This window comes from Mixophyes fleayi, chromosome 6, assembly GCF_038048845.1.
Source record: "Mixophyes fleayi isolate aMixFle1 chromosome 6, aMixFle1.hap1, whole genome shotgun sequence".
NCBI lineage: Eukaryota > Metazoa > Chordata > Amphibia > Anura > Limnodynastidae > Mixophyes > Mixophyes fleayi.
In genome coordinates, this window is record NC_134407.1 from 125,528,396 (window position 1) to 125,556,083 (window position 27,688).

The following is a 27,688-nucleotide window of genomic DNA, read 5'->3' on the forward strand; positions in this document are numbered from 1 at the left end:
CCACAGTGGATATTACAGAATTAAGTGTTTCAGTGTGTGTTTAAACATGAAAATATAATATGGAGTTTGGGCCAACGGTAATTTTAACTTGCCACTGTCTTTTAGGGAAATGTTACATAGGTCCACAAAATACTAGCATTGTGCACTTAAAAAGCCTAATGTTTAATTTCTAACTTCCCCTAATCTCTAAACACTAAATCAATTTTAATTCATGGAGATTCCAGGGTCCTGTCTAAATTATAGAACATACATGTTTAAAAATAAATGAATATAACTACCAATATTTGAAAGAAATCTACTGATTCCGTGCTCATTCTGTATTACAGGATGTGTAAGTACTGAATTAGTTAACCATTCATACAAACTTCTCCCTTTTTTAACTCACCTCAAATGGGGGGCGACATATGACAGAAGTGAATTCTGGCCACTGATCCACCAGAACCTGTAGTCTGAAAGGGTTGTCATGGATGATATGATGCAAAGCCCCACATACCTGCATGATGGGCACAGTGAGAATGTGTTCAGGTAGGAAACATTTTGCTATATTATTATATACATATATTCTGCAGCGCCTTACAATTGGAAAAACACAGAAATAAAACAAGACCGGGGGGTAATTGTATCATACCCCGATTTGTACAAGTCGCCGGAAATTGGCGAGATGACAGCTTAAATTTAAAGCGGCGCTGCCTTGTAAAGGGAAACTTGCCTTTACAAGGCAGCGCCGCTTTAAATTTAAGCTGTCATCTCGCCGATTTCCGGCGACTTGTACAAATCGAGGTATGATACATTTACCCCCGGGTATTAACAGACAGATTAGGGGTAAATGGACCCTTCTGTACATGTATTTTATAGACACCTATATTTCCAGCAAATAAAAGGGACACATGTAACTACACCTAAATAATGTACATTCCGATGATTATGACATGTTATAAAATTATGTTTCTTACGTCTAAATGCAAGATTAGGCTGGCTAGGGGAGTAGAAGGACAAGTGACCCATTTTGCCTTTCTTGAACTTATAAGAGATGGGTGGAGTTTAAAAATCTGAAATTTGTACACTGGTGCATATTTTTTAAACAATATTGCATATTTTTAAAAAACAGAAACCTAGGATGCCTACCTTCCTTGTTACAATACCTCCCAATCACCCCAATTTAGGCAGGACAGTCCTTATTTGAGAGCTCTGGGAAATTAGGTAGGTGTTTGTTCAACAGTGCCGTGGCCCTGCACCCTGCCATGCCATGGCCATGACCCCTGCCCCGATGTCACCTACCCATATGTTGGTAGGTATGAATATATATTACATGTGTTTATTAATCTAGGCTCATCAAGGCTTTAAGTTCTAGAAAACACATACTAAATTAAAGGTTTTCAGATGTAAAAGCTGGAACAATAATGAAAAAATGAAACATCTGAGAGATCGAATTAGTGTCTTTTTGGATGATTATTGAACACATTCATTAAGGAGAGCAAAGCAAAAAAACAAGTAAATTTGCTCCTGGACAAACCATGTTACCATGCAATGGGTGGAAATTAGTTTATTATTTTGCACTTAAGGTAACACTGTCCCCACATTTTAAATTTGCACTCCTTCCAATGTAACATGGTTTTGCTAAGATGCAAATTTACAAATTTTTTATGCTTTACATTCCTTAATGAATCAGGTCCACCGACTGTACAATCACACTAATGAATTGGACCAGTATGCAATTTCCTTTAAGATTTAGGGGCTCATTTAGAGCTTGACATACTTTTTTATTTGCATGAGATACACATTAGGGGTGAGCGGGTTTGGATTTCAACAATCCGAACACCCCCGAACAGTGCCGATCCGAGCACTATTCGGGGATTCCCGCCCGACGCAAAACTCAGAACGAGGCAAAACGTCATCATCCCGCCGTCGGATCTTGCGAGATCCGGATTCCTATTATTCCCTGCTTCCCGCCGCCATCTTCACTCGGGCATTGGAGAGGGAAGAGGGAGGGTGTGTGGTGGTGTCCTCTGTCCTGCTGAGTCCAGTGGTTCTGTCCTGTGCTCTGTCCTGCTGAGTCCAGTGGTGCTGCCCTGTGCTCTGTCCTGCTGAGTCCAGTGGTGCTGTCCTGCTGAGTCCAGTGGTGCTGTCCTGTGCTCTGTCCTGCTGAGTCCAGTGGTGCTGTCCTGTGCTCTGTCCTGCTCAGTCCTGTGTTGCTGTACTGCTCAGTTCAGTGGTACTGCTGTATAAGTCCAGTGATACTGCCGTATAAGTCCAGTGGTACTGTTGTATAAGTCCACTGATCCTGCCGTATAAGTCCACTGATCCTGCCTTATAAGTCCAGTGGTACTGCTGTATAAGTCCACTGATCCTGCCGTATAAGTCCAGTGGTACTGCTGTATAAGTCCACTGATCCTGCCATATAAGTCCAGTGGTACTGTTGTATAAGTCCACTGATCCTGCCGTATAAGTCCAGTGGTACTGTTGTATAAGTCCACCGATCCTGCCGTATAAGTCCAGTGGTACTGTTGTATAAGTCCAGTGGTACTGCCGTATAAGTCCACTGATCCTGCCGTATAAATCCAGTAGTACTGCCGTATAAGTCCACTGATCCTGCCGTATAAGTCCAGTGGTACTGCTGTATGAGTCCACTGATCCTGCCGTATAAGTCCAGTGGTACTGTTGTATAAGTCCAGTGGTACTGCCGTATAAGTCCACTGATCCTGCCGTATAAATCCAGTAGTACTGCCGTATAAGTCCACTGATCCTGCCGTATAAGTCCAGTGGTACTGCCGTATAAGTCCACTGATCCTGCCGTAAAAGTCCACTGGTACTGCTGTATAAGGTCACTGATCCTGCCGTATAAGTCCAGTGGTACTGTTGTATAAGTCCACTGATCCTGCCGTATAAGTCTAGTGGTACTGTTGTATAAGTCCACTTATCCTGCCGTATAATCCAGTGGTACTGCTGTATAAGTCCACTGATCCTGCCATATATGTCCAGTGGTACTGCTGTATAAGTCCACTGATCCTGCCGTATAAGTCCAGTGGTACTGCTGTATAAGTCCACTGATCCGGCCGTATAAGTCCAGTGGTACTGCTGTATAAGTCCACTGATCCTGCCGTATAAGTCCACTGGTACTGCTGTATAAAGTCACTGATCCTGCCGTATAAGTCCAGTGGTACTGTTGTATAAGTCCACTGATCCTGCCGTATAAGTCCAGTGGTACTCTTGTATAAGTCCACTGATCCTGCCGTATAAGTCCAGTGGTACTGCATATTACCGTATTAACGCTAATATATTTTGAGCGCTCGTTTTTCCGGGGATTTCGCTAACAATTGAATACCCCCCTTAGTGTCTTGTTTTTTTCTCTGGACAAATTCTCTTGGTTTGCATACTGTATACAATTCTCATGTCTGTTCTTGTTTTGTAGGAAAAGTTGCACAGTATATTTTTGTTCTGTATGCTAAATGTAATTCTCAGTATCTCTTCTTATTCATTATGTATGCAAGAGAATAGTACCATGTCGTGAACATAGAGAGCTTGCAGTTATTTATAAGGGATAAATCATAACTGCAGTGTAAATAAGTTATATCAAATGAATCCATGGACAAATTGAGCTGTTAAAGTGTAAAATGTGAAGACAGAGAGTCTGATGTAAATGTATTTGATGGCTTTGCTCATCCCAGTGTGAGAAGATAACCACTGATCCTGCCACATATGTCCAGTGGTACTGTTGTATAAGTCCACTGATCCTGCCGTATAAGTCCACTGATCCTGCCGCATAAGTCCAGTGGTACTGCTGTATAAGTCCACTGATCCTGCCGTATAAGTTCAGTGGTACTGCTGTATAAGTCCACTGATCCTGCCGTATATGTCCAGTGGTACTGCTGTATAAGTCCACTGATCCTGCCGTATATGTCCAGTGGTACTGCTGTATAAGTCCACTGATCCTGCCGTATAAGTCCAGTGGTACTGTTGTATAAGTCCACTGATCCTGCCGTATAAGTCCAGTGGTACTGCTGTATAAGTCCACTGATCCTGCCGTATAAGTCCAGTGGTACAGCCGTATAACTCCAGTCCAGTGGTACTCTCCTGTGCCGCATATAATTTTTAAAGGCTTTGCAGAGTGTGTGTGGTTTAGGGGTACGCTCTCTTGTGCTGCATATAATGGAGAACAAAAATTTGGAGGATAAAGTAGGGAAAGATCAAGAACCACTTCCTCCTAATGCTGAAGCTGCTGCCACTACTCATGACATAGACAATGAAATGCCATCAACGTCGTCTGCCAAGGCCGATGCCCAATGTCATAGTAGAGGGCATGTAAAATCCAAAAAGCCAAAGGTCACTAAAATGATCAAAAAAAAGAAATTAAAATCATCTGAGAAGAAACGTAAACTTGCCAATATGCCATTTACGACACGGAGTGGCAAGGAATGGCTTAGGCTCTGGCCCGTGTTCATGACTAGTGGTTCAGCTTCACACAACGATCTAATCCCTCCTCCTCCCCCCCACTCTAGAAAATTTAAGAGAGTTAAGAGAGTTAAGCTGTCATCAAAAACGCAGCAAACAACTCTGCCTTCTAAAGACATGGCATCACAAATCCCCAAGCAGAGTCCAAGTGTGTTGGTGGTTGCGATGCCTGACCTTCCACCATTTGCAGAACGCCCTCTGCATATGCTGGAAGGATCACCCACAGTGCAGTTCCAGCTTTTGATAATGAAGGTGTCAATGTTGTACACCAGGAGGAGGATATTGATGTAGCTGGCGCTGAGGAGGAAGTTGACGAGGAGGATGCTCATGTGGTTTTCTTAAATGAGGCACCAGAGGGGGAAACAGTTGTTGTCCATGGGATGAAAAAGCCCATCGTCATGCCTGGGCAGAAGACCAATAAATCCACCTCTTCGGTCTGGAATTATTTCTATCCCAATACGGACAACAAATGTATTGCCATATGTACCTTATGTAAAGCTGCAATAAGCAGGGGTAAGGATCTTGGCCACCTAGGGACATCCTCCCTTATACGTCACCTGATGACCATTCATAATTCTGTGTTTAGTTCAGGAACTGTGGCTAGGACCGTCAGCAGTCCAGGGACACCTAAATCCCTTGGTGCCGTTGTATCCACACCAGCAACACCCTCCTCGTCAATTTCCTCCTCGGTCCTGATCGGAGATAGTCCTGCAGGCCATGTCACTGGCATGACTGAGTCCTCTTCAATCCTGGATTCTTCCGGAGGATCCTGCAGCGGAACGCCTACTACTGCCGCTGCTGCTGTTGCTGCTGGGAGTTGGTCATCTCAGAGGGGAAGTCGTAAGACCGCTTGGTCTTTCACTAAGCAATTGACCGTACAACAGTCATTTGCCATTAGCACAAAGTACGACAGCAGTCATCCTATGGCAAAGCGGATAACTGCGGCCTTGACAGCTATGTTGGTGTTAGACGTGCGTCCGCCGTCAGCGGAGTGGGATTTAGACGGTTGATGGAGGTATTGTGTCCCCGGTACCAAATCCCGTCTAGATTCCACTTCACTAGGCAGGCGATACCTGGGATGTACAGAGAAGTACTAAAAAGTGTCCTCAGTGCTCTGAAAAATGCAGTTGTACCCTCTGTCCACTTAACCATGGACATGTGGACAAGTGGTTCAGGGCAAACTAAGGACTATATGACTGTAACAGCCCACTGGGTAGATGCATCGCTTTCCGCAGCAACAGCAGCAGCAGCATCAGTAGCAGCATCTCCGAAATGCCTGCTCGTTCCAAGGCAGGCAACGTTGTGTATCACCGGTTTCAGTAAGAGGCACAACGCCGACAACTTCTTAGAGAAACTGAGGGAAATCATCTCGTAGTGGCTTACCCCACTTAGACTCTCCTGGGGATTTGTGGTGTCGGACAACGCCAGTAACATTGTGCGGGCATTACATATGGGCAATTTCCAGCACGTGCCATGTTTTGCCCACACAATAAATTTGGTGGTGCAGCATTATCTTAAAAGTGACAGGGGTGTGCAGGATATGCTTGCGGTGGCCTGCAAAATTGCGGGACACTTTCGCAATTCTGCCACTGCCTACCGAAGACTGGAGCACCATCAAAAATGCCTGAACCTGCCCTGCTATCACCTCAAACAAGAGGTTGTGACGCGCTGGAACTCCACCCTCTATATGCTGCAGAGGATGGATGAGCAGCAAAAGGCCATTCAAGCCTACACAGCCACCTACGACATAGGCAAAGGAGTGGGGATACGCCTGAGTCAAGCGCAGTGGAGACTGATTTCCGTGTTGTGCAAGGTTCTCCAGCCGTTTGAACTTGCCACACAAGAAGTCAGTTCCGACATTGCCAGCTTGAGTCAGGTCATTCCCCTGATCAGGCTGATGCAGAAGCAGCTGGAGAAAGTGAGGGAGGAGCTGGTAAAGTATTGCGATTCCACAAAGCATGTAGCTCTTGTGGATGAAGCCCTTTGTACGCTTTGCCAGGATCCGAGGGTGGTCAGTCTTTTAAAGTCAGAGGAATACATTATGGCCACCGTGCTCGATCCTCGGTTTAAAGCGTATGTTGTGTCTCTGTTTCCGGCGGACACAAGTCTACAGCGGTGCAAAGACCTGCTGATCAGGAGATTGTCATCTGAAGAGGACCGTGACATGGCAACAGCTCCTCCTTCATTTTCTTCCACACCTGTGGCTGCGAGGAAACAGCTGAGATTTCCTAAATGACCCGCTGGCGGGGATGCAGAGCAGGCAGGAGCAAATTTGAACATCTGGTCCGGACTGAAGGACCTGCCAACGATTGCTGACATGTCTACTGTGCTGCATTGGATGCTGTCACCATTGAAAAAATGGTGGAGGATTACTTTGGTGACAGCATCCAAGTAGACATGTCAGACAGTCCTTACTTGTACTGGCAGGAAAAAAAGGTAGTTTGGAAGCCCCTGTACAAACTGGCTCTATTTTACCTGAGTTGTCCCCCCTCCAGTGTGTACTCCGAAAGAGTTTTTAGTGCAGCGGGGAACCTGGTCAGTGAGCGGCGAAGGAGGTTGCTTCCGCAAAATGTGGAGAAGATGATGTTCATCAAGATGAATTATCAATTCTTCAATGAAGACCAGCAATGCCCTCCAGAGACTACAGAGGGACCTGTGATTGTGGAGTCCAGCATGGACGAATTGATAATGTGTGAGGTTGAGGAAGTACACACTGAAGGGGGCGAGGAATCAGAGGATGAGGATGAGGACGACATTTTGCCTCAGTAGAGCCAGTTTACTTTGTACAGGGAGAGATGAATTGCTTTTTTTGTGTGGGGGCCCAAACAAACCAATCATATCAGCCACAGTAGTTTGGTAGGCCCTGTCGCTGAAATGATTGGTTTGTTAAAGTGTGCATGTCCTTTTTTCGCAACTTTAGGGTGGGTGGGAGGGCCCAAGGACAATTCCAATAGCACCTCTTTTTTTTCTTTGCCAGCTCATTTTGTGGGGGTCCAAATGAACCAATCATTTCAGCCACAGTTTTGTAGGCCCTGTTGCTGATATGATTGGTTTGTTAAAGTGCGCATGTCCTATTTCCCCAACATAAGGGTGGGTGGGAGGGCCCAAGGACAATTCCATCTTGCACCTCTTTTTTTGCCATTATGTGCTCTTTGGGGCATAGTTTTTCAAACTGCCATCCTGTCTGCCACTGCAGTGCCACTCCTAGATGGGCCACGTGTTTGTGCCACCCACTTGTGTCGCTTAGCTTAGTCATCCAGCTACCTCGGTGCAACCTTTTGGCCTAAAAACAATATTGTGAGGTGTGAGGTGTTCAGAATAGACTGGAAATGAGTGGAAATGAATGTTATTGAGCTTAATAATAGCGCAGGAGTGGGAAAAAAAACAATAATCTGGATTTTAGCAGTTTTATGCTTTTTAAAAAATAAATCAGAACCCAAAACCCAAAACCTTGAGGGGAGTGTTTTGGCAAAACCCATTAGAACCCAAAACCTGAAGGTAATCAGAACCCAAAACGCGAAAAGTGGCCGGTGCACATCTCTAATACACATTTACGTACATCACATGTGCACCAAATGTGCGTACACATGTTCGTACATATGTTTTTGCATACCAATGACTTGCATCTCCTTATGCCTGGAGAGGCAGAACGAGGTCGGAGAGAGGCTGAGTAAAGTAAGGGAGTGATCAAACATTTGTGACTCAATTAGACCTGGACCCATCAGCATATACACCTTTTAGAAAGCACATCTCTAGCAGGTGCTTAGAGGGCAAGTATAACTAAACATAATGTTGATGATGCCTATCAGCAGCACTTTCTAGCACACTCTGATTGGTTGTTTGTTTATTGACCCCTCCAGCTGACAGTAATTAAATCATTAATGCTGTGACTATATTATATGAAGTTGGTTAGGTTTATTCTCATTACTTGACACTTCCATTTGGACTACTGCAGGAAAGAAGATTCCCATTTGATTTTTAAAGGGGAAAATAACAAATGTTTATATTTCATGTAATCTACTATTGTCTCATGTGTATATGATACCTTTGTCATGAACAGAGAGCTTGAAGTTATTTATAAGGGATAAATCATAACTACAGTGTAAATAGGTTATCTCAAATGAATCCAAGGATAAATTGAGCTGTTAAGTTTGGAGACATTGAGTCTTATGCAAATGTACTCAATGGCTTTGCACATCCCAGTGTGAGGAGATAACCATGTCACTTGTCTTGGCTTCAAAGAGTTTTGGGACACTTGAGTAGATGGTGTGGGGCCGGTCACAGCTGGAGATCCTGGTAGGCAGCATGAGTTTCTCCAAACTGAGGAGCAGAAATCACACCAGGGTTGTGAATGACAGGTTCGGTGGTATCAGGGAACAGCTAAAATCACATATCTTTGGAAAAGGTATCTCACATTCTCATAATTCCATTATGTTTGGTATTTAAATGTGCGGAGATTATGACCGGTTTATTGAGGGAGGTGTTTTTTCTCTGAGATATATCTGTGAAGAATTACCCACAGGTCAAGACTCTGGGAATATTTGTGAGCAAAGTAGAGTGACACCCAGGGGACAGCCCTACCCCCTATTAGAATTAAACACTGCCCCTGTGAAGACCATCCCACTTAATTTGGCTTAAAAACCTGTGTGTTGAAGGGAAAAATTGTTAGCTTCTTGGGGAATCAATCTAATTGAAGGACTGTCCATCTTCCTTGCATGCCCCAGGCATAGAGTTTATAAGTGAGTTATGCTCTGTACTGTTATACCTGTTTATTTTAAACTGTGTTTGCTTGTTATGTCAGTCTACTAATTGTTTATTCATTATTTTTCTTTATATCTGAATGCCCTGTATTTTTTGTATATTAAATCTATAATTTAATAAGTTGCATCATTGATACACTAACAAATCCATTAGCCTATTAGAAGAGACAGATTGCTCGACCAAGTTAACCCTTGGAATGCCAGTGTGTGATTTGTTGATACATTTGATTAACAAGCTGTGTGTGCTTGCATTTACACTTGTGTAACAGTCTTGAGGTGTGAAGAGTTAACCCTGTGTGTGCTGGTGTGGGTCTTGCTAGTTTGTGGAACTAAAAGCCTGTGTGCCAGTGTGGGACAGTATATTGGGGTCCTATTGCCCGTATCCAATAGGTGGTGGCAGAATCTGAAGTGTCTGGGGGTGTGAGAGCGCTGTGTTTGGGGCGATTACGTAGGTCTATAACCTGTGTGATAGGTAGAGAGAGACTGCGGGCTGAAATCGTGTGTGACCTCATACAGCGAATACCCCAAAGTCACGGCAGCTGGGAGCGTGTTTGTGACAACCTCATTAAATTATTATAGTGTGTGCAAGCAGGGTAATGGACTTCAGCATTTTAACATTGACAAGCCACATCTCTATGTTATTATGGGGCGTAAAAATACACACTTATACGTCTGGCGCAGATGTTACTGTTTTACAGCTTGACGCATTGTCAAATGTGTCCAACTGAATATATGCCCATAAATGTGCGTGCACATTTAGCTACGCACAATATGGGAGCAAATGCATCAACCACTAAATGAGTCCTTTAATATTGTACAAGGTTTCTTTCTTAAGTCACACCTTTATGTTGATGTGAAATTCTGCTGAATGATGGCCAATTTATCAGAAAACAGTCTATGGGGCCGATTCAATTCGGCCACGTTAGTGTAAGAATAACGCAGCGCTAATTGTATTACCATTAATAAGGTAATTTTAACTTGGATTTTAGCTTGTGACCCCGAGGGCTGCGTGCAAAAATCAGCGTTAAAATTACTGTACTAATGGTAATACTGTACACTTTTAACCATAGTAAAATAGTAACTGTAGCATAGTACCATAGTAACTGTAGTAGTGCGCAGGACTCGTTATTCCAAGAATAATGCAGCCAAATTGAATTGTCCCCTATAACTATGGCAGAGTGAGAAACTACCACAAATTAACCTCCTGGGATTCAGGAAGAAGTCCCACCCATTCCTCATAGGGGTGGAGTTTGGGCATATTTAAGGGCTCAAATTCGGTCTAATTTTGGCTGGTGTTTGGGAAGGGGTTACTTACACCTCTCCACTGAAGAAACCAATATACCCTGAACTTTGTGCATAACTCTGGTTTGCTGTTCACATGTATTGCTGTGGTGAATCAAGAATTTGGCTGATGACTTGATATTAACCCAGTACAATAACAATAACTCATATATTGTCTGAAAGAGATATCGCTTAGGCAATGACAGCATTTTAAAACTTCCCCTAAGAGCTGGACTACAGGCGTTTTCACCAGATTTACGCCCTATCATCCGTTCATAAATACACCTGCTGGCATTTCTTTATCCTGCTAACCCCCATCAGAGTTCTATGATAATACCATAAGATTGGAGCTACCAGCTCATCAGATGTTGCTGACTTTGCATTCCTTCTCATGAAAGCCAGATTTCATAAACAAGGTTCCTGATGCGACTTTAATGTGGGCCATTTAAGTGCGCTTGTGCCCAGTGTAGAATTTGCCAGCCTCCCCTGAAAAACTTACAATACATGCAATGTAGCTCTAGGCATATGAAGACTTACTTACTTACCTTTAGTGACTCTGGGAAGCTGCGGATCAGTAGTCTTCTCAGACTGACAAGTTTTGAGGAACAAGTCAAGAAAAGCATTCTATAAACAAAATAAAACATGTTAGATTTCACAAGGTGCAAGCAATCAAAAAGAGGGTGCACTTTTGATATCAAGGATGGTATTGGTATTCAATTGTTTGTTCAATCTGTTACACTTACATTGCTTCATTAGAGACAACACAACAATTGTATATATTCCAACTGCATACACATGGACACCATTCTCATAAGATGGATTTAAGAAAGTATGATTTGAAGAAGTACAAGACAACTAACATCTGTAAGGCAGGATAGATTTAAAATCATGTAATTTGTCTGAATAATTGCTAAAGTTTGCAGCCTTAAACAGATACTTTATTTAAATAGTATTGCCTTTTTTATACCCTTATATTTTAAAAGACTAGAATCTGAGAATGTGAGAATTGTACAAGTCCACTTTACCCACCACATTGAAATTTCTTGTAAACACATAGGGCCTGATTCATTAAGGATCTTAGGCAAAAACTTGAGTAAGTTTTCTTACTCAAGTTTTCTGGACAAGCCATGTTACAATGCAAGGGGTGTAAATTAGTTTATTATTTTGCACATAAGTTAAATACTAGCAGTTTTTTGATGTAGCACACAAATATCAACTTTAAATTTCAGTGTATAAATAAGCTATCAAGTATTTGTGTGCTACATGAAAAAAACGGTGGTAGTCATTTTAATGACTTACCATACACCGACACTACTTACCCCGACGCAGTTATTCCGAAAGTGACATCCGCGACATGTTGAGGTAGGCGACTGTTCAAAAAGCTGTCTTCTAACAATTTGTACACATTCACTGTCCGACACACAATGACGTCATTTGTGTATGCGGCACTATTACTGGTGGTCTTAAGGGGGCGCTGTAAGTAGGAGCCTGCTGGAGAATACAATTTTACGATTCCTTGCACACTTCCTGACTTCTTCTAGGTAGCTAAGAAATATTTAGAAGTTAAATATGTTACCGTGGGAGAGTAGTGTCTCAAAACAATACCAGCTGCATACAGTGCTGGAATTGTTCAGTTGAAAGCCAGGGCAGACTAACTTAATGATGTGGACTCAGGTGTCACCAGCATCATAAAATAGACTCAGAAGTGTATCTGAAAGTAGTTAGAGGAGATGCTAGCCTTAGGTATAATAGAAGCATCTATGAGCCCCTGGACATCCAATGTTCCTGGTACACTAGAAAAATAAGACCACCATAAGGTTTTGTTTTAATTATCTTATTATTATTATTATTATTATTATTATTATTAATAACCCTTATTTATAGGGCACCACATGTGGTCCGCGGTGTCATACAGAAATCAAACAACAAGACAGTAAATTGTATAACACTACAATAGAATAAATAAACAACACCACAACTCTCAACACAGCTACTGATAGCCTGGATGCGTAATTGAGGCAAGGGATATATCCAGTGCAAAATGAAACCTGTACCCATTAATGTGAGCACAACTGCCAGGTTTAGAGCCACTGAAACAGATGTGAAGACAATGGAGGAGGAAGTCAGGGGGCAGAGAGGCCAAAGAGGAGGTGTGCAGTGTAGTTGGTGAGCAAAAGCTATAGGTAGTGAGAAGAGGAGGGAAGAGACCCCTGCTCACTAGAGCTTACGATCTAAAGGAAAAGGGGCAGACAAATGGTTGACACATGGGGATGAGCCAGTCTAAGGGGATCTGAGGGCAAGAGTTGGAGACATGTAGGACAAAAGAGGGTGAAGTAAACTACATGGTGAAATGGTTTGCGGGGGACCGGAAGGTTTTTATGAACAAGTGAATTTTCAATAGCCATTTGAGATGTGGTTACCAGAGGGGAGGAAAAGCAGTGATCATTGGCTGACTGGAGAGGACAGGAGTGAGTGTGTATGGAGCTGAGATTGGAGATGTAGGGTGTAGTAGAGCGTAGTAGAGTTGTACCTTTTATGTAAGGAAGAGGAGATTGAAGAGGATTCTGTAGGGGAAAGGGAGCCAGTGTAAGTCTTTGCAGAGAGGGAAGGCAGATGTGGAGTGGCAAGAGAGGAAGATAAGTCTAGCTACAGCATTAAGTGTAGATGGAAGAAGAGCAAAGTGGGATGCTGGGAGAGAAAGGTTCTTGTAAGGGGAGTTGGGGAACAGAGTTGATAGTGGTGTTATCGACAGTTATAAAGAAATCAGGAGAGGAGCAAACTATTGATGGAGGGAAGACAATGAGTTCAGATTTAGACATTTTACGATTGAGAAAGCAAAAATACATCCAGGAGGAGGTGGCGGAGAGGCAACTGGGATCAAGATAGGGTTTTTTAAGAATAGGTGAGACAAGGGCATATTTAAAGGATGAAAGGAAGATGCCAGTGGAGTGGGACAGATGAAGAGGGGAACAAGGTGGAGCACGCAGTGGGGTAGAAGTAGCACAAATGGTGATATAAATAGCTGCTGCTGCTGATGATGATGATGGCTGGAGGGAGAGTAGGGTGGAGTGGCAGAAGAGTGAAGGAAGAAGGAGGTTTTGTGTCTGATGGCCTCAACTTTGGAAGTGAAAAAAGGAGGCAAAGTCAGTGGCAGTAAAGGAGGATGGGAGGGGAGGAGGCGGAGGATGGAAAATCAGTGTGTTGAAAGTGGCAAAAACTAATGGTAATGGAGACTGTGAAGAAATGAAGGAGCATTGATTGTTTAGCAAGGGAGAGGGCGGTACTGTATGATGAGAGAATTAACTTGAAATGAAGGAAATCTGCCAAGGAATGAGATTTCCTCCAATGGCATTTAGCAGTACATGTACATTTTTAGAAGAAAACAGGTACATTTGGAGTGCCAAGGATCGGGATTAGAATGGCGAAGGTGGACAGAAGAGGCGGGGGCAGCAGAGTCAAGAATGGTGATGAGGGTGTGATTGTAGAGGGAGGCCACCAGGTTGGGGCAGCCTGGGTGGATAGAGGGGAAAGGAGAGGACAAAAATAGCAGTATCAAGAGCACTAGGATTGCATCTAGTAAGGGTGGGTTCAGATTGAAGGAAAGAAAATTGTGGTCAGAGAGTGGGAAAGGAGAGTTATAGAAGTAAGAAAAAGCACATTGACGGGAGAAAACAAGGATCAAGGGAGGAACTGAGACAGTGGGTGGGGGAAGAGGTCAATTGTAAAAGGCCAAAGGAGGAAGAAAGGGCAAGAAGTTTGATGGATGGTGGGTCAGTGGGGTTGTCAATAGGGATGTTAAAGTCACCTAGGTGTTAGGAACCCCTCCAGCCAGCACAACACAACCCGGAGTCTACTCTGCCAGTCAGGTGTTCACTGGAGCCCCTTAAGGTGGGGGACAGGTTGGGCTGCAGACTGACAGAGGGTCGTGAAGTGTGTACCGGCTGGGGAGAACCCAGGCAAGCGGAGTGGAGTCTGAGCAGAGGTCAGGGGCCGGCAGCAGATAACAGTACCAATAAACAAGCCGAGGTCAGGGGTCACGAGCAGACAGGGAGGTCGGTATTCAAGCCAGAGGTCAGGGTCACGAGATACACAAGAAAAGTCCAAATCCAGGCCAAGGATCATACACGGGTAACAGTCCAACAGGTTTTCACCAATACAAGGCAGGAGCAGGAGCAGGAGCAGATTAAGCTAACAGGTAACTGGATGCTATAACCGCCAATGAGGCAGCAGACCTCATTGCCTTAAATACAGTGAGCAGCCAATCAGAGCCTGGCTCTGACAATACACAGTCCCCTGCATAATTTGACTAACTACATTAATTAGCCCACAGGCTAGTGGGACTGATGTGCGCACGCGCCCAGCTTACTCTCATTGCCGGGACGCGGCACTGAAGAGAGCGTCCGACCGTTGCCTTGGCAACGGCCGGGTCATGGCCGGAAGTGATGTCCCGGTCGTCATGGGACGCGGGTGAGTGAGTCACGGCAGCTGGGCACCGCCGCGGCTAGTACCACTAGGATGATGGTGGAGGGGTGTGAGGTGAGATAGTGGAGAAGCCAGACTGTAAAATTTCTAAAAAATTGGGAAGTGGGACTAGGGGGCAGTAGATGACTGAAATACGGAGATGGATGGGGTGGGGTAGAAGAGACAGGTATAGTGGACTTCAAAGAAAACTAAAAGGGGGGGCTCAGGGGAGCTGAAACAGGGAATGTTAGTTCTATATATCAAAATATATGTTAAGCTAAAAAAGCATATCATTTGATCGTGTTAGGACTGGCCAGAAGGGGATGACTTTTGTGTGAGTTGGTCAGCTTAACATATATTCCAATATGTGGAACTATCATTCCCTGCTTTTAATATTGAAAAGTACTTAGAACAGTTTTAATTGTGTATTTGGTGAGTGGAGAGTATCAACACCATTTTGTTTATACAATGTAAGTCCCAATCACTTGCACCCTATTCTTTAGTTCTTTACATTAATTATTTCCAACTTTTGTCAGATGAGTTCCAGGTCTCCCATGGCTGCTAGTGCTTGGGAAAGGCTTGCCTTTGAAAGTTGTGTGCAGGTAAACCTTTAGCCCATATAAAAAAGCATAGTATTTTAGCATGTTAGGACTGTCCAGAAGAGGAAGATATTGGCGTAGGCATGTCAGCTTAACATATTTTGAAATAGATTTTAAGCTTGCGTGCAGGGTTCTCTTACCTCTCTGTCTGTATGTATTATCCAGTATTGTTTTATTAATGTTTGTTCCTAATTGTAAAGCGCTACGGAATTTGCTGGCGCTATATAAATAAATGATTATGATGATGATGATACTAATATTCCCTGATTTTAATATAGAAAAGTATTTAGAACAGCATTACTTGTGTCTTTGGTGAGTGCAGAGTATCCATGTTTTTGTGTGTGTGTATGTTTATATATGTATATATACAAATATGCAAACCACCAGTCAGATCTCTATGTATGCATGTATTTATAAAGAAGATGTATTATTAGCCCACAGATCAACTAAACCAGGACAGGTCAGCTAGTCCACCTTGTACCTTCTGATCAGCAACCTTTTTATGTCTTAGTTCCACCTTGTGTTGATATGACTTCGCCTACCATTGCGTGTTGCATAAGCCTTGCCTACCACCGATGTGGCTAGATATAACTGTGTGCTAATCCTGCCTACAGTCTATTTGGACCCGCTCACATGAGGTCACTTCCAGAATTTGTTCTAGGGCCACTTTATGTTCCCAATCTGCCCCTGTTTGTGTTTATATTGGATTTAAGTAAGGGGTCTTGGCAAATACCTCTACCATCAGGAGGGGCAGATTGGGATTTTAAAACTGGCCTAAAATTTTTTTAAAAAAATTGGCCTCATGTGGGTGGAGCCAAATCAAGCCAAATCAATTGTAGGTGGGATCAACACAAAAGTAAGTGGGATTTAGATTTACTGGCATGTGGTTTTAGTGCCATTTAGGAAAACCTAGATGTGATGACTCAAGACACAGCAGGTCATTTCTAAAACAATGCAGGGCAAAAGCTGCCAGTCCTTTGTTATAAAAATACATGAATGCTTTTGCATTCTCTGCGACTCGTTAATACCTGTGTGCTCCAAACGGTTTAGTTGCCTACCAATACATCCTTCCAATATTCCCTTCATAGAAACATATATGACTTTGTTTAATAAGTTTAACCATTATGAAACATGTTGGCACAATCATATTTAATAGTCTGCCAGAGTTGCGTATTGGCACCTCACCACACTGTTGCATCTATTCTTGACATCATGAGTTGCAAACTACCAGTCCAAAGGTGCGATCACCACAAAAGTGAAATGCTTCTAGCATCTGCAACAAAACACTTCTATTGCAACAATTGTGTATGAGCCCTAAATGTGCCCAGTGATTGGGGGTTGTTTTAAATAATAACAGCGCAGGGAGTGTTGGCAATGGGATCAGTACACTGGGGACTGACAATGGCATAAGTGAAGGGGAGAGCTATATGTAAGGGTTTGCTGGTGATATATTAAGTACAAATGAGGTAGGATTGGTGATATTGTCAGTGGAACAGGGACCGGCCGTATGTTTAACAAAGTGATCTGAGAATGGGACCAATGCAAGGTAGAAGACAGGCAATAGAATCAATGCAAGGACCGCTAAAGTATCACCAGAGCTGAAATAAGGCTCTGGGGGTCCTGGGGCACTTAAAACAGGAGGGGGATATTATATTAGATACATTTTAGACAAATACACAGGCAAAACTGTGACCTCTACTGTTGGGCATGCAGCTCTGTCTTCACGAGCAGTACAGTGCGAAGCGGGACATATTTCCCAAGTGTCCTTGTAGTCGGACCAAATGCTGACTAAGTGAGATAGTCACCCAAATTCGGGACTGTCCCACTAGATTCAGGACAGAATGCAGATGGTCCTGCTCTCTCCTACCTCTTCTTGTCACTTTCACCACCTGTGGCTGCTGGTGTATTTAGCTCACTTGCTGCTTGTCTGGCTCCTGGAATGTTGGGGGCCCTATTAAGGGGGAAAATATGGGTATATGAAATTTAGAAAACTCCAACCAGCCCTGCATTAAATCAATAGCACCCACATTTAATAAATAGGCCTCCCTCCAGCCCCATATTAAAATAATAATATCCACATTTAAAAAGTAAATCTATCTCCCTCCCACCAAACAGCCCTAGCAATAAATTAATAGCATTTACGATTAATAAATGTAACCATTTCCACAACCATCCCTGACATTAAATAATTTGCACTCACATTTAATAAATATCCCTCCTTCACATTCAATTAGTATCCCCAAGCCACCCCAGCATTATATTAAAGGTCCCATCACTTCACCTTAAATTAATAGCCCCACCATCAACCAACAAATAAATTAATATCAAACACCATTAAATAATTAGCTCCGATCCATAGTCCACCATTAAATTAATAGCCTACCTCCCACACAAATTACAGTAGAGACCCACAGCCCAGTAATAAATTAATAGCATTTAGGTTTAATAAATATACCTAAATCCTGCAACCATCACTGCCATTAAATAAGTCATTTTTAACAAATAGATCTCACTCTCCCCAAACATTCCCACATTCAATTAATAGTCCCCATACCACCCAAAGATTAAGTTTAAGGTCCCATCACACTATCTTAAATTAATAACCCCACTATTAAATATCCCTGCCATCACCCCACAAATAAAATAGCACCCATTAAATAATTAGCCCCCACCTACACTCCACCATTAGAGGAATAACATTCCTCGACATCAAAATTAATATTAAGACCCCCCCACTCACTTCCCTCACACATTATAGTATAGAAGCTCCCCATCATTCCCTCACTTTGTATAGTGGTATAGCAGCCCCCCATCCTACCCTCACATAGTACAGTAGTATAGCAGCCCTCCTCCTTCCCTCACATAGTGTAGTGGTATAGCACCCCATTCCTTCCCTCACATAGTATATTGGTATAGCAGCCCTCCCCTCCTTTCCTCACATATTATAGTGGTATAGTAGTCCTCCCCTCCTTCCCTCACATAGTATAATGGTATAGCAGCCCTCCCCTCCTTCCCTCACATATTATAGTGGTATAGCAGCCCTCCCCTCCTTCCCTCACATATTATAGTGGTATAGCAGTCCTCCACTCCTTCCCTCACATAATATAGCAGCCCTCCCCTCCTTCCCTCGCAGAGTATAGTGGTAAAGCAGCCCCACCCCCTCCTTCTCTCACATAGTACAGTGGTATAGCAGCCCCACCATCTCCTTCTCTCACATAGTATAGTGGAATAGCAGTACCCCTTCCATCCGTCCATCACATAGAATAGTGGTATAGCAGCCCCCCTCTTCCCTCACATAGCATAGTGGTATAGCAGCCTCCCCTCCTTCCTTCACATAGTATAGTATAGTAGCACCCCTCCAATTCCATCACATAGTGTAGTGGTATAGCAGCCCCCCTCCTTCCTTCACATAGTATAGTATAGCAGACCCCCTCCAATTCTATCACATAGTGTAGTGGTACAGCACCCCTCCATCCTTCCCTCACATAGTATAGTAGCCCACTCCTCCTTCCCTCACATAGTATAGTAGTATAGCAGCCACCCATCATTTCCTCACATAGTATAGAGGTATAGCAGCCCCCCTCCTTCCCTCACATATTATAGTGGTATAGCAGTCCTCCACTCCTTCTCTCACATAGTATAGCAGCCCTCCCCTCCTTCCCACACAGAGTATAGTGGTATAGCAGCCCCACCCCCTCCTTCTCTCACATAGTACAGTGGTATAGCAGCCCCCCCATCCTTCCCTCACATAGTATAGTGGTATAGCAGTCCCCCTCCCATCCGTCCTTCACATAGTATAGTGGTATTGCAGCCCCCCATCCTTCCCTCACATATTATAGTGGTATAGCAGTCCTCCACTCCTTCCCTCACATAGTATAGCAGCCCTCCCCTCAAACCCTCCCATTTCCTCACACAGTATAGTAGTGTAGTATAGCAGCCCTCCCCTCCCCCATAGTGTAGTAAAGTAGTTTATAAGCCCCCCATAGTATAGTAAAATAGATTAGAAGCCCCCATAGTATAGGAAAATAGTTTAGCGCCCCCCCATAGTATAGTGAAATAGTTTACAACCCCTCATAGTATAGTAAAATAGATTAACAGCCTCCCTCCATAGTATAGTCAAATTGATTAGCAGTCCCCCAAAGTATAGCTAATAGTTTAGCACCCCCCCCCATAGTATAGTAAAATAGATTAGCAGCCCCGCTTAGTATGGTATAATAGTTTAGCAGACCCCCCCATAGTATAGTAAAATAGATTAGCAGCCCCCTTCCCCTCACAATTACATTGTTTAAGCCATGCTGCACTCGAGTCTGCTCTCCTATCTTCAATCACTTGCAGACATGGGACGGCACCTGTCATGTGGTGCTCGTCCCATGTGTCATTCTGCTTCTACGGTAAGGCCTATCACCAATCCGCCCCTGACCATCAGTGGCAAAATGCATTTAAGCACTATTTGAACTCTACCAATTCACTGTAATACAGAACATAAATGCAGCAGCACACTTTAGACACTAAAGACATCCTTATGACAATAAACATATGTGTATTAGACTCAATAATGTCAATTGTAATGTCTGAAGTAAACATTTTAGTGCACATTTTGATCAAATTGTGAATACCTATATACCACAACAATGTGACCTCATGCAGGTGCAACAGAGAGGTATGTTACCATGTTAAAGGAATTATTAGAGTAGCTATCCATCTAGATGGTCACCTTGTATCTGATGACACGCACAGGATGCCACACACCATAATTGCTGACTTTGTACACCTGCCATCTGGTAGATGCAGAAGGCAGGTGTACAAAGTCAGGTTGGACAGGACTGTGTGAAACACGAGTTGCCCTATCCACCAATGTGTGATGACGTAAATCACATCATCATGTACTGGTTAGCGGGGCAACACAATATGCAACACTGCAAGCCTCCACTGATGTATTTTGTCACATACAGGAAAAAAAGTACTGGATACCATACAGGATGACAAGCACAGTATTGCACACACATGATACTACGTTGTATAATATGTATAGGATATCGTATACAGGACAGAACACACAATATGATAGCGCAGGACATTATACACAGGATGAGATATGGAATATAGGACACACATGATGACAACGACAGGACATTGCACACAAAATAGAACACACAAGATGAGATGATGAGCAAAGGATGACCCTCACAGGTCATCAAACACAAAAAACCATACACAGGATAAAATACACAGGATATAAAACAGATGATATGCACATGACGTCACATTCAATATGACATGCACTTAATATTGAAAATGTAGGAGTGATCTTCGCCACACCATTAAGTTGTGGTGAATGTTAGTCCAAATTCGCATCTCTCAGGGATTCAGAAGGCCTCCAGCATCTTTCCATATATGTTGAAACAGCTAGAAAATATCACTTGGGTTACAAATAAAATGTAAAAAAAAAAAATATATCACTTGGTGCACAATGGTCCACAATAAAGAAATGAATACAAATGAATACAATATAGTGGATACTGTTTTTCAACAAGTGATGTCAAATCAATAAATGTGCTGCTCACCTAATTTAAGAGAAGTATATTCTTATAGAAGACAATGCCACACACAAGGCGAAAGATCTCGGATGAAACAATTGTGATAAAGCTATTAAAAGTGACATCCATGCAGCTGCCGGGATGTTAAAACACCTCAATAGTTCCATGTTTCTTTTGTAAACAGTCGCTATTCCACTGGCGTTCTTAGTTCTGTCGGGGTTTAGTCAATCGTGATTACACACCCAACCCGAAACAATATGTAAGAACACCGCACACAAGACAGAAGATACAGGATATTATGTACAGAACATCACACAGAAGAGGATATGCCCTGGATTCCACATACAGGACAGAACACCCAGGGTGATAAGCACAGGACAGAAGACCTAGAATGGTGCCATATGCAGGGGCAGGACACAGACGATACAATTGACATCACACACAGGATGTACAGGACCATGTACACAGGATGACATACAGGACATCTCACACAGGATAATATGCAGACGACATCACACATAAGATGACCTGCTCAGGACCCAGCAGAAAGTATGACCTACACAGGACACACCTAGGATTAAATACACAGAATACCATGCACGACACCCAGGATGACATGACAAATTTAAAATGCACATGGCATTGAACAAAGGACAAACAGCCACGATAATATGCACAGGACATTGCACGTAGAATGACATGCAGGATTCAAGACACAGGACAAAACACACTGAATGACATGTGCAGAACAGTATAAACTGAGCAAACAGATTATGACATGCACAGGACATTAGTTTCACGCTACCTCTATCAAATGCAAATCCACAATAGGTCGCTTTGGTATCGGTCTGTGTTATAATCCACCACTGTTAGTAATAGGGATCACAGATTAGATTAATTAATGTCCAGTGAAGAAAGCAATTCAATAAAAAAAAAAACTTGTAGGCTTATGAAATAGAAAACCCTGGATTAATTATTTGTGTTCCTGCCTCCAGATTTAGTAATCTGAGTAAGGCAATGGGGAAAATAACTTGCTGATGTGTGCTCTATGGTTAACTTTTAGTATTTTTTGGAATGATACCAGAATTTGCTACCTTGCTTGTTTACAGAATTAACCTTTACTCCTTTATGTTTCAGTGCCCAAATTTTATAGTATTGTGTCATAGGACCCACCTTGTGACATGTGGTTGTGAAAGGGTTAATCAACACAAAACCACACATGCCCTTCGGCTCAGAACTGGAAAAAAACAGTGGGATTCAGGTACACCCATCTACTGTTCAGAGAAGTCTAGCCAGAAGTGGTCTTCATGGAAGAATTGCGGCCAATAAGCCAACCTTCCATGTGAAAACAAGGCCAAGTGACTCAACTATGCACCAAAACATAGGAACTAGAGATGCTCAGGCTCGGTTACTCGGAAACCGAACACACCCGAACCTAGGAGATCTGAGTAACTTTTGCGCTTTTTCGGATTCGAAAACGAGGCAAAACGTCATTGTGACGTCGTCAGATCTCGAATCTCGCGAGTTTTGGAATCTATAAATACCGCCCTCCGCGGTGATCTAGTGCCATTTGAGAGAGGAATACAGAAGGGGTAGCATGGAGTGTAGAGCAGTTGGGCAGGAAAAGTTAGAGAATTGTAAGAGGAGGGTGGTAGCAGTGTTAAACAAAGTTATCAGTGACATTCAGGAGAGCTCCATCGCTCCAGTGTTAAAACTCATTGCAGAAAAATACAAATATTAGTGCTGCTGGCAGGGTTGGTGTATTTCTGCAGTCCAATTCTACTGTGTTATATAGGTAACAGGAGAGACCCAGTGTTAAATTTCATTGCAGAAAAATACAAATAATAGTGCTTACAGGGTTGATGTAATTCTGCAGTCCAATTCTACTGTGTTATATAGGTAACATACAAAAAAGTCAGCTTCATTGGTAATTGTCATTGCATAAAAATAAAAAAACTAGTGCTGTCAGGTTTGGTGTAATTCTGCAGTAAAATTCTACAGTGTTATATAAGTAACACAAAAAGGAGAGCTGCATTGCTAATTGTCATTGCTGAAATACAAATAGTAGTCCTTGCAGGCTTTCCTTCTGAATTTGCACCAAAAAGTGTACAGTGTTATATACACCCAAATAAGAGAGCTCCATTGCTCCATTGCTAATTGTCATTGCTGAATTACAAATACTAGTCCTTGCAGGCTTTTTTTCTGAATTTGCAGGCAAATTCTACTGCGTTATATAGGTAACAGACAAAGAGGAGTGCTAAGAGTCATTGCTGAAATAGAAATTATAGGGCTGGCTGGCTTGGTCTAAATCTGTAGTTACATTTTACTGTACCATAGCTCACTCAGATACAGGAAAGGTGGCAGGGTTCAGTGCTGAAACAAAAATTGTAATAATAGGGCTGTCAGTGTTCTTCAAAGTCTCCAGTGGCATTGTATTGTGTTATAGCTTATACAGAAACAGGAGGGGTGACATTGTTGTTGTCACTCTCCAGTCTCAGTCATGATGATACTAATCCCTCTACCTCATGTGCTAAAGCCTATGTTCAAGTGCATAGAGGTTTTAAGTCAGGGAAACAAAAATGTAAATAAAAAGCTTGTACCCTTTTAAAGCAAAAAAATTCTCTGTAAAAAAGGTGAAAGTTTACTGTAGAAAAATATAAAATTGCCAAGATACCATTCTACCCAAAATATTACCAGGCATACCAGCATCAGGTACACTGTGTTCATCATTGTGTACATCTTCCTCAAACAATATTAATTCATCCTCGCTGGAATCCACCATCACAGAAGTACTTTGATGTAATTGCCAATAATGACCTTCCTCATGGAATTTGTAGTTCATTTTATGGCAGAGCTGTCACGATTTTTGGGCAATTCTTTTAGAGCAGAGCAAATGTCTAAATGTTGTGCTGACTCATCTGCATCACCACTGGGTGTCCTGGGAAAGCTAAGTTTTTTCAGAGCAGCAGTTGCCAGAGAAACTGAAGGAGGAGACGTCATTGTGTCATGAACCACTTGATCTGTCAACTTGCTGACCAGGAGCTTATTGCATCTCTTAAGATCTGGGTCAGTTGGAAAGAAAGAGAAGACATAGCTCTTAAACCTAGGATCAAGCACAGTTGCCAAACTGTAATAATCGGATTTCAAGATGTTGATGACTCTTGGATCCTGGCGAAGCGAATAAAGTGCTTCATCTATAAGTCCAACATAATAAGTGGAATTGCTTTGCTTCATTTGCTTCTTCAATTTCTCTTGCTGCTTGTCAAAAAAGTCTAATTATGGGAATCACTTGACTCAAGCTAACAGTGTCTGCACTCTCTTCACAGGTGACTACTTAGAGTGGTTTCAGCACCTTGCACAACACAGAAAGTATTCTCCACTTTGCTGGACTAAACTACATTCCCCCTAAATTCTATTATTCGTGCAGCTGCTACATTCTCCTACATGCTGTTGCAGAATGTCGAAAATGACCCTAAATATTTTGGGACACAGACAGCATCTCCTGCATGTCATTGTCATTTTTTAAAAAGTTCTGTACCACCAAGTTGATTGTGTGAGCAAAACAGAGAATGTGATGGAATTCCCCCCCGCTGTAATGCTCTAACAATATTGGTGGCGTTATCAGAAATCACATATCCTCAGGAGAGTCTAAGCAGGATAAGCCATGTTGCAATGATATCCCTTAGTTTTCCAAACAGGTTGGCAGCGGTATTACCTCTGACTTGCTCCTTGTCTCGTCTCTGATAACCACCTCTCCTGCCTTCAAGACTTCTCCCGTGCTGCTCCCCACTTATGGAATTCCCTACCATGCTCAATCAGACTCTCCCACAGTCTTCAAATCTTTAGATGCTCTTTGAAAACCCATCTCTTTTTTAAAGGTGAACTTATCCTCGATAACACTATGCACACTATTCACACTGATTCACTCTCACAACTATCCCAATCTCCATGCTGAGCCACACTCGCTCCTCTTGTTTCAGCTGTGCCCTCTTCACTTTAGAATGTATGTCTAATGAGCAGGGTCCTCCATACCCTTTGTTTTCATGTCTCCATTCATTTTGTCTGCCTTGTCTGTTCTTGTTTTACGTATGTCCTGTTTTATGTATGTCCTTGTCTTCCCTACTGTATGACGCTGTGGAGCACTGTGGTGCCTTACAAATCTACGATAATAATAATAATAATAATAATCATAATAATATATCTCTTAGTGAAGCAGATGATACACAGAGTAGCCTGCCTCTGAAAAATGTGACGTTCTTGGGTACATGCTGCTGCTGTGCCTGCTGGTGAAGGCGAATCACCAACCCAGTGCTGTCACAATCATATAATCTTTAGTTTGCCCAGTTCCGCTTGTCCACATATCTGTGGTTAAGTGTACAGTGGGTAGAATGGCATTTTGTAGCCCAATAATTACATTTTTACAAACCTTCTGGCAGAGGTGAGGAATAGCTTTCTAGTAAAATGGTGTCGTGATTGAATTTGGTAATGGGGACAGAAAATCTCAAGTAACTGTTTAAAACCAGCTGCATTAATAGTGGATATTGGACGCAGATCTAATACTAGCATAGTCGCCTGGCGTCTGTGATCAGCTTTGCGACTGGATGACAGCTTTCATACTTGCTTCCTCTTGCAAAGGATTGTTTAACAGTCAATTGTTGTAAACTACTAGTAGTCTTCTTCTTGGTCTGCTTCTGGGTTGAAGATCCACCCCAAGCATCAGGAGCAGCAGCAGTGGGCCTAACACTCAAGGATTCTTCTGAGGAGTCCTGGATAGGGGAAGAGTCATCTCGCCTTAGAAACCTCTACTGACTGTTGCTTTGCAATGCTACAAATGGCTAGATGACTGTTGTCGTATTTGTGTAAAAATAATTCCACACATCAGAGGTGGATTTTTTGGTCTTCTTATTATCATTTGCAAGAACTGCTTCCACTGGTGCATGACTTGCCACAGTAGAGTTCAATAACAGCACTGTTTGCTTAGGTGCCTTAAGCCCATTGTTAGCTTGTTTTGTGGGTGCCCAAACAAACCAAGCACTTCAGCCACAAAAGTGGCACTGCTTGTCGCTGGAGTGTTTGCTTTGTTAAACTGTCCTTTTCAATATCTTACATAAGGGTGGGTGGGAGGGCCCAAGGACAATTCCATCTTGCACTACTTTTCTTTTCTGCCACTGCTGTCTGGCAGTATTTCCTAAATGTGCTATGAACCGCCGTGTGTTTGTGTCATTGCTTTGTTGCTTAGCATCCAGCCAGGTCGCTGCATTCTTTGTTTGAAAGTGTATGAAAATAATATTGTGACCTGTGAGCTCAAAATTGACTTGAAATTAGTGTTATTGAGGTTAATAATAATGTAGGAAAAAAAGAGCAAAATTATGTGATTTTAGCAATAAAATAGGGATTTTAGAAAAAAATAAGGATACAAAACAAAAACACGCAAGGGCGGTTTTGGCAAAACCAAAACACGTAGTTAATCCAGATCCAAAACCAAAACTAGAACACGGGGTTCAGTTAACATCGCTAGTTAAGAACTGATATGTGAGGGAACACAATTGAGAAGGATGAGACAATTCAGTCTTGACTCCCTCATGAAAATGTCCACTGTACTACTGATACAAGGGATTTTTAAACCATTTCTTGTTGGCTCTTCACCCCCCACCTTAGGATTTTTTTTCCCCCTAAGTTAGATGGATGCCCAAAATGACACAGGGCTTTCGAAGTGAATTATATATGTCCTGAGACCTGGCATTTCACAATACCTGAGTTCTCACCTCTGCTCATTTGGCCTGGCTAAGTCTAACTCCTCTGCATACACAAACTACTCAGAGATCTTATCTGTCTCTGGGCCTGACTACTTTCACAAGACCATTGACACTTGCCTAGGTCAGTCTCAGGTCAGTTAACAAAAAACACTTTGAAAGGTTACATAAAATATTCACAGTGTTATAGATAAATACAACAGCAAATAACAATCAGTCATTAGATATACTACATTTCATCACAACTTTTTCTTTTGGCGAAAGCATTTTCTCATTTGGGCTCTAGTACCACCTCTGCACCCATATCTATATCTCTTCCCTGACCTCTGAACTGTGTTTCTACTATCTTCACATGGATGTCCCATGCTACCTAAAGCTCAACATGTCCAAAACAGTACCTATCATCCTTCCTCTTCCCAGTGTCACCACCTCCCATAAATCTCCATCACTGTCTGTAACACCACAAATTCCTCAGTCTCCCAACCCTCTGCTGTATTCCTCACATCCAGACTCTCTCCCAGTCCTCTCGACTCCATCTTAGAAACATTGCCAGAATTCGCCCTTTTCTTACCCAATGTGCAACCTAAAATCTTATCCATTCACTCATTAACTCCTCCTGCTATCTGGCGTTCCCAACACCCATGTATCCCGACTTCAGTCCATCCTAAATGCTTCTGCAAGACTGATCTTCCTCTCTCACCTCTCCAAATCTGCTGCGCCATTTTGCAAATCCCTACACTGGCTCCCTGTGTCTTCCAGTTCAAATTACTCACCCTTACCTATAAACACCACCACCTCTTCATACATCTCAAATCTCATATCAAAATACTCTCCTTTTCATTCTCTTA

The 27,688-nt window shown here is 42.7% G+C and overlaps 1 protein-coding gene across 1 annotated transcript in view; it reads right to left on the reverse strand.

Moving 5' to 3' along the window:
* The window catches only part of LOC142161565 (putative glycine N-acyltransferase-like protein 1B), a 62,172-nt gene extending 40,192 nt beyond the window's left edge, over positions 1 to 21,980 (reverse strand). The window contains exons 1-3 of the mRNA XM_075217292.1: positions 21,893 to 21,980; positions 11,036 to 11,114; positions 386 to 493 (exon numbers count right to left, since the gene is read on the reverse strand). Coding sequence (XP_075073393.1) covers positions 386 to 493; positions 11,036 to 11,113 — 186 coding nt within the window. The 5' untranslated portion in view covers position 11,114; positions 21,893 to 21,980. The remainder of the gene's footprint in view (positions 1 to 385; positions 494 to 11,035; positions 11,115 to 21,892) is intronic.
* Between the last annotated feature and the right edge of the window lie 5,708 nt (positions 21,981 to 27,688).